Below are 8,191 nucleotides of genomic sequence, written 5' to 3' on the forward strand. Positions count from 1 at the left end.
AGGAAATAATGCCCCGGGCCCGGTCTATATCCAGCAAAGCCTCCCACAGCTGTGGAGCTTCTGCTCACCCAGGAGCGGGCCCGGGGACGCGGCCGTGCCTCAGGGGAGAGCAGCCCTGTGCTGCGGGGCAGGCGCAGCCCTTTGCCGTGCTCTGGTTCCCCTGTAACCGCTGCTGCAGCGATGGTCCCAGACGGGCCAGGATGCCGTGGGGTCTGGGGTGCAGAACCTGCCTTCAGGGGTGAGCGGGAACGAAAAAGGGACCGAGGGCTGGGCAGGAGGGCAGTGCCGAAACACAGCAGAGCTCAGCGCCAGTGCTCTGTGCCCTGCTCGGCTGAAGAGCTGTTTCCAGCTGTGATTTCCTGTATAACATGCCTGTTTTTAAACCTTTTCTCCACAGTTTATTTATGACGAAAAAGTTTCCTGGTAAGTATATCCAGCCGTGAGTCCCTTTTCTTTTCATTTTTTTTCTGGTTGCACCACAAAAGCTGCAATAAGTAGGGCTCATCAGGAGAGGGAGGGGAAGCTAAAAAGTTCTGCAGGGCGATTCAGACAGCGGTTTCCTGCTGCGTGAGAAACCTCGGCACAAGGCGGGCCGGAATAACTCATTCTCTGAGCCAGAGGGGAAAGCCTGGGAGGGTTTTGCTCAGATTTCTGACAGAGCAGCAGCAGTGGGTGCCCTCTGCCCACCCAGCAGCAGCCGGGGATGAGCCCAGCAGAGGCTGCGCCTGGGGTGCACCAGGGGTGTTGACCACCTGTGGGTGCACAGGAACGCCCAAGCAGTCATCAATAAGTGTGTCCTAATATTTGGGTTTTTAGTAATTTAAAATACAAAGGTCCTAAGGCAACGTTAAAAGAGTGAATGACCAGTTTAAAGAAAGAAAAAATAGGTATATGTTCATATTCCCATCAATGTGCTTGGTATAGCGGGCTAGGAAGGCTTCAAACACTTTTAAAAGTGTACTTTCAGTTGTTTTGCTTTCATAGTTTTGTTCTCAGCACCTCTGGGGCTTGTAGAGTGACAGTGGTAGCTTTGATTGCACTCACAGCCAGATTATTTAGATTACAAGCACTAGGGGGAGTCAGGCTTTTTGGGTTGCATGTTTTCTTAAACTTGTTCTCGCTGGGGGATTTATGTTTAATTTCAGAGGAGGATTTCTGAGACGCTGAGTTTTGCAATGGTTTGGTTTTCTTTGTCGTTTTGGGTTTTTTTTTAACTAAAATTGACTCAAGGCCCAATTGTGCATGACTGTGCCCTTCAACTAAAACACATCGGTGCAGAAGCCAAGTGTTGAACTGCCAGAAGCAGGGAATGAGATATTGGTGTGGTTAGTGCAGTGTCTCAGGATCCTTAAAGAGAAGGTGGCCCATGGGTGCTGGTGTACAGCAGCCTGGTAATGGGTGATTTCCACAAGGACTAGCAGTGTGCTGTAGGGAGCTGTGCAGAATGCAGCTTTTTGGTCCATTAAAAAGGTTAATCACAGAATCGCTGGGTTGGAAAAGCCCTCTGAGATCATCATGTCCAACTGCTCCTGTCTACCCCCTAAACCATATCCCTAAGTACCTCGTCTACCCGCTCTTTAAACACATCCAGGGATGGTGACTCCACCACCTCCCTGGGCAGCCTGTTCCAGCTTCTGACGACCCTCTCAGGAAAGAACTTCCTCCTTCTCTCTAACCTGAACCTCCCTTGGCACAGCTTGGTGCCGTTTCCCCTTGTTCTATCCCCCATCACCTGGGAGAAGAGCCCAGCACCCACCTCTCCACAACCTCCCTTGAGGCAGTTGTAGGTGGTGATGAGGTCTCCCCTCAGCCTTCTCTTCTCCAGGCTAAACAAGCCCAGTTCCCTCAGCCGCTCCTCATCAGGCTTGTTCTCCAGAGCCCTCCCCATCCTTGTGGCTCTGCTCTGAACACGCTCCAGAGTCTCAACATCCTTCTTAGAGTGAGGGGCCCAGAACTGAACACAGGACTCGAGGTGTGGCCTCACCAGTGCCAAGTACAGGTTACCTAGAAACAAGCTCTACAAGCCATCTTCTGTTTTGTTTTCATGCACGTTTAATGGGTTTGACACAGAAGCAGTGAGACAAACCTGACAGTGTTTGAACTGCGGCTGCTGCTGCGTTCTGGGTGGTGGTGCAGCAGCAGCAGCGGAGGAGCAGCTGCCCCTGGCTCAGGTTGTCCCCCAGGATCGCTGCGCTTTAGTGGGCGCGGAAAGTGCAACGAATGCAACAAACAGCCCAAGCAGTCATAAATAAGTGTGTCCTAACATTTGGATTTTTAATAACTTAAAAAACAGAAGCTCCTAAGGCAATATAGTGAGTGAAAATAATATATCAGTTAATATCATAATGAACGTGCTTAAATATACTGCACAGGTATGGTAGGCTAGGGGGGCTTCAGACACTTTTGGAAGTGTCCTTTTCAGTTACACCCACACAGGCAGAGCAGGAGGGCTGCTCCCCTCGCTCTGCCCAGCCTGTGCCGGTGTCGTCCTTACAGCCCTGTCGGTGTCCTCGTGCGCGATTTGTTCCCTGAACACCGAACCTGTGGGCTGAGTCACTTGTTCTTGGCTGAGGGGTTGGTTTGGCCAAGGAAAACCAGAGCAGAAGTCACGAGAACAAAGGCAGCCTCACAGATGGGGGTGTGAGCCGTTTCTTTACGCGTCCCCTTGTCCAGAGGTGTGTTCAGACAGCCCAGAGGGGTCGGGGCTTTCTGCAGGTCTGTGGTGTGGCGATGGGGGGCTACGGCCGTGCCCCGCTCTGATTTGTTTTCCGTGTCGCTCTTGTTTGCAGGTGGGAGTCCTTGGTCCTCGTGCTGATGTACATCATCTACATCGTTATCATGAAGTAAGTCAACGCGCCCTCGGCTTCTTTAAGTTGTAAGGCTCCCTGCTCCAGAGGGAGCTCCCTGGCTTTTCCAGAGGTCATTAAAGAGCTGCGGGCAGGGCTTCTGCTGCATCTCCAGTGTGCATGCCAGCAGCACCTCCAGTACCAGGAGTTACAGCACCTTGCCCTGCCGTGCACTCATCTGTGGGGCAAGAAGGGGCTGCTTATCCCTGTAGCACAGATCCAAGCATCAGACATCTAAAGGTGGGTGATGCTTTACGGATCTCGCCCTGTGTGAACCAGCCAGGCCAAGGCAGCAAGTGTGTGGCAGAGCAGAGACCCAAATCTGTCTCAGTCCCACCAAAGCAGCCTCTTCTCGCTTTGCTTTGGCATCCTGAATTCGCTTTTGCAAGGGTGCAAAACTCCACAGTGGTTTGTTCTTGCTTGGAGACCCGTGATAAAACTGCAGCACAGTCAGCACTGGTTTTCTGAGCATAGGACTTGTGTCCCTGCCCTCACACGAGACTCGTGTCCCTGCCTTCACACGAGGCTCGTGTCCCTGCCTTCACATGAGACTTGTGACCCTTCACACGAGGCTTGTGACCCTGCCTTCACACAAGTTGGTGCTAGCGAAGCTCATCTGCTCTGCACTTTGGATCCCCTCCTCCTGCTTTGTTTTTAAAAGCCAGTGGAAAGGAAACCCGGGTTTAAACTGGAACATTCAACACCACCTACCATCTGCCAGGCACACCAGCGGTCTTGTCTCAACAAGTCAGAGCAGAGATTTGCTTTGAAATGATGAATCGAGTAAATATTGTGAGAGCAATTCTCAGTGAGAACAGCAAAGCAGTCAGGCTGGGTTGAAGGGAACACGAGTCAGAACTCATCTCACTTCTAATAATGAGAAACTTTATCATGGAGCTTCACCCTTGCAACAGTTAACTGACCAGCGAAGCAGTTGAGTCTGAATCCAGAATGGGTTTTTCCATGATGTGAGCAGGTGGTTCAGACCTGCTCGGGTGCAGCAGGGGAGGCTGTCAGCCTGCTCAGGGACCTTGCCGGGGGTTCACCGTGGTCTGGCCCTGCCTCCTAATAATGAGAAACTTTATCATGGAGCTTCACCCTTGCATCAGTTAACTGACCAGCGAAGCAGACAGTCGAGTCTGAATCCAGAATGGGTTTTTCCATGGTGTGAGCAGGTGGTTCAGACCTGCTCGGGTGCAGCAGGGGAGGCTGTCAGCCTGCTCAGGGACCTTGCCGGGTGTTCACCGTGGTCTGCCCTTGCCTCTGAGTATCGTGGTGAGATCCCCAGCTCATGTTTGTGTCAGCTCCTGGCTACTCTAAATACGAAACTGAGATTATTTTCTTTTAGTGCACGGACTTGTGTTTCTGCGCTAGGTCTTCACAAGGAGAGCAGCACTCACGCTGGGGTGTGATTACATGATAAAAAATAGACTGGGCCCTGACAAGTAATCATCGTTTGCTATGCAGTGTATTGATTACACGTAGTACATAAGCATACATGCCGTTCAGGATTCATGGCTTGTGTCTTTCCTAACCTTTTGGGTATGGAGAGACTGCATGGTATGCAGTTTATTTAGAGCTCTGGCATACTGTGGCTGGATTTTTCCTAAAAACCAGAGGGCTTTTCTTCCCTCCTTTGGTTGGATCGCAAAGGATATGAGTCCAATAAGGAAAAGTGTCGATAAATCCACATAGAAGGAGCCGAGGTTCATCTAGAGTTTGCTTGGTTTGTGCAGGTACAACTCAACCATACATCACTGCTTCGAAAGGAAGACAAAAAACTCCGCCAATATGGTGAACGGTTTAGCGAACAACACGGAAATGGACGATAACAGCAACTGCGATGCCACCGTGGTGTTACTAAAGAAAGGTAACTGTTCCAGTAAGTCACCCTGCTTGCTTGCCTCCTTCTGAATGTTTACAAGTGTGTCTGCTGCTCGTACGGTGCGGCTGCCTCTGTCGTACCAGCCATGAAATGCCCTTTGTAACCCCTGCCTGGCGATGCCGCTGCAGCTCAGGGGCAGCCCAGGCCTCCTCTGGGTGATTGCTGCTGCTGGGCAGGTGTCTGCCTGGAAGGGCTCCTCCAGCTCCACGCTGGCTACTTATTTTGGCCTCCAAGGCTACTTAGTTTGGCTGTTACAGCCATGCCATTGAGTCCTCCCATGGGCCCTGTTACTCTGCGCCAGAGGTGCCCATTTACATCCAGTACCTCCAGTTGAATTCAACTCCATTCCGAAGCAACATAAATGGGGCAGGGAAAAGGCCCTGCTTACACTGGTGTGCACTTCCCCTGGTGACTGTGCTGCTCTAGGTACCGTGCTGTCTCTGCACGTGCTGCCTTGAAATCTGTGCACAGCTTTTCCCTGGAAATGCTCTGTAGATGGATTTTGGCTGAAATCTGCTCCTGTTGGACTTCAGTCATGATTACCTATAAAAATCATTGTATTTCTTCAGCTTAAAAATAATTCGCCCTCTCCGTAGCTCAGCAGCAGTAGGGTGATGTATGCATTTATAGGCATGTGCTAAACGCTGTTTATAAAGGATTTTGGTTTTAAATCTTTGCAATGGCCAACAGGTGTGTGCAGTAACTGCTTGGGACAGGTCTGGGTACAGGATGGGGTGATGGACCCGTGCTCAAAATGACACACACTGCCCCAGTCGCTGGCCTGGCTCGAGAAGGAGCTCTGGGTTGTCTAGAGCAGCCCTGGCCTCTGGTGACAGATGGGCTGCCCTTTTTTGTTTCACTGGACATAAAAAAAAAGAAACAAAAATAGATGTTCCTCATTTTAACCTGTGCTTGAAAGACATGGTCTGCTTATGGTAAGCAACTAACATGAGATGTGGAGGGGTTTATGTGCTGACATGAGGCCCTTTGAGTCGGCCAGAGCCCAGCAGTGCCATTACTGCCCTGTTGCTGAGGGAAAGCTTTTCTGAGTGCTGTGCCCGCTGCTTTGGGGAACCTGGTTTTGTGGGAACAGCAATGGGTAGCCTGGGGCTCTCCACAGCAAAACTGCTGCACAATGACCACGCTCTGTACCAGTAAAGCTGGACTGGTAAAAAACCCAGTCGGCGTAAACTGGGGCCTTAAGTCATCTGGGTTTACCCCGCGTCCTCAGGGTTACGCACGAACGGGGCAGCTCTGATTGCAGGATTTGGTTTAAATCTCCCAGAGTGAGTCTTAGCGTGACGCTGCTCTGCTGGTGGTTGTTTGTCTCGGACACTTGTGGTTAGTCAGGCTGAGGAAGGAAGACGAGAGGGTTGCTTCATTTTGGTGCAGGTTGTTCCTGTCTTTATCTGGCAGTGGGCCCCCAGAGGTCCACACAGGCGAGGTGCAGCTGGGCACAGCAACAGGAGCACGGGGCTGCAAACAGCAGCCATTGCAACGGGCTGCCTGAGGGGTTTGGGCACTGCCCTTTGTTTCATGAGGCCTTTTCTGAGCAGAGCGCCAAAAAGAACCAAACAGAAAGATTTCTGTGTTTGGGGCAGTTCCCCCAGGTGCCGTCCAGGAAATGCCAGCCTGGAAAAAGTCACAAGGAAAAACTCTCCCTCTGCTTGATTTTATTGAATATGGATGACTCCAATTATCTACCCCAGTCCATGGAAACCCTCTCAGTCAGAGTAAAAAGAAGTGACACTGAGAAAAGGAAATGCTGCTCTGTAAGACTAACAGTGATGGTAATAAATGGCAACGTCACGGAGCATGGAGCAGTGTTCAGCCTTGATTTAACAGACCAAAGCGGAGATGTGTCGGGGAACACCTCTGGTTTCCCTGCTGCCAAGTCCCAGCCCTGGCCCAAAATCCACAGCCTGGGGTGGCATCCTGACACAGGGAGGGTGGGTGCTGTGCTGTGCCCCCAGAGGTGACGTTAATGGTGGGGGAAGCCAGCATCCTCCCCGTGCAGGTTTTAGCAGTGGAGCTAACACCGCTTTCCTGCAGCACCGTTTCTGCCTTGGTGGAGCAGCTGCTGTGGAAGCAGAGATCTGCCCGATGTGGGGCTGTGTTGAACTGCGCAGAGTGGATTTAATTCTCCATAGTGAGCATGGGTGGGATACCATGTTGGCGATTTGTATAAAGACAGAAATCTGGGACATGTAAAGACAGAAACTGGGGACAGAGGCAGCGTATTGTGAATAGTGGGAGCTGAAGGAATGGTTCTTTTGAACCCTGTGCTTTGTTCTGAGAGAAGGGCAGAGATAGAGACAGCTGGAAGAAAACCTCCATTTCTCTTTGCTCCGTGTCTGCAGGGAATTTCCACCGCAAGGCCTCGGTGATCATGGTGGACGAGCTGCTGTCTGCCTACCCACACCAGCTCTCGTTTTCCGAGGCTGGGCTCCGGATCATGATAACCAGCCACTTCCCTCCCAAGACACGTCTGTCTATGGCCAGCCGCATGCTGATCAACGAGGTGTGTCTTCCCTCTCCCCTCTCCTTCTGACCTTGCCTTTTCCTGCAGCAGTGGTTGGGTCAGAGGGGAACTCCTGTGGCTTTTCTGGATCCCTGAGAGCGTTTTCCCACATTTTATCCTGACGCTGGACTTTACTGAATCAGCCCTTTCTGCTTGGCCCCATGGAGGTTTTAGCAGAGGAAGTTTCAGGTCATTGTGTTGACTGTGGCTTTTGCTCACAGGAGGTGCCCCCTGCATTGATCTGACATTAATATTGCTGTCACATATTTAATAAAGTGGTACTCCACTGAGTCTGCACGCAGTCTGGCCTTGGAGTACTCCTGCAATTCTGCAGCCACTGCTCCTTCTCTTAGAAAAGTTGTATATGTGAGATTTATCTTGTCATCTGCAGAGCATCACATCATACCTGACCAAAACTCATCCCTTTTGCTTTTAAATCCAATTTTTTAAAGAACTCTGCACGTCTCTCCTTCTCTGTTCCTCCCTTTCTCTTTAAAAAATTTAATTTTTAAAAAAAATCTGTCTTTCAGCAAGAGTTTGTGCCTGTATTTACAGAGACAAAGGCTGATCAACAGCAGGACGTACACCAACGGTGAGTCCGAGGTCGCAATCAAAATCCCCATCAAGCACGTGGTGGAGAACGGCACGGGCCCCAGCAACGCGGCCGAGCGGGGCGTGAATGGCACACGGCGGGACGAGGACGTGGCCGAGGCTGGGAACGAGACCGAGACCGAGAACGAGGATAACGAGAACAACGAGAACGATGAGGAGGAGGAGGAAGACGATGACGATGATGACCACGAAGGGCCATACACACCTTTTGACCTACCAAGTAAGAAGCTTCTGGGTTTGCTGCCACTCATGGGTCGGCCCGGTGCTTCAGTTGCAGCTGGGGGGGAGGCAGCAGTGTCCGTGGGGTGGTCCCTGCCCCCAGAACCT

General features: G+C 51.3%; 1 protein-coding gene across 1 annotated transcript in view; it reads left to right on the forward strand.

Moving 5' to 3' along the window:
- Positions 1–397: 397 nt before the first annotated feature.
- Positions 398–8,191, forward strand: part of SLC24A3 (solute carrier family 24 (sodium/potassium/calcium exchanger), member 3) — a gene marked incomplete at its 5' end in the record, with an annotated part of 18,719 nt that continues 10,925 nt past the window's right edge. Inside the window, 5 exons of the mRNA XM_010185475.1 lie at positions 398–423; positions 2,790–2,843; positions 4,583–4,716; positions 7,092–7,252; positions 7,808–8,084. Of these exons, the coding sequence (XP_010183777.1) occupies positions 398–423; positions 2,790–2,843; positions 4,583–4,716; positions 7,092–7,252; positions 7,808–8,084 (652 nt within the window). The remainder of the gene's footprint in view (positions 424–2,789; positions 2,844–4,582; positions 4,717–7,091; positions 7,253–7,807; positions 8,085–8,191) is intronic.

This window comes from Mesitornis unicolor, unplaced genomic scaffold, assembly GCF_000695765.1.
Source record: "Mesitornis unicolor isolate BGI_N332 unplaced genomic scaffold, ASM69576v1 scaffold11495, whole genome shotgun sequence".
Lineage (NCBI taxonomy): Eukaryota > Metazoa > Chordata > Aves > Mesitornithiformes > Mesitornithidae > Mesitornis > Mesitornis unicolor.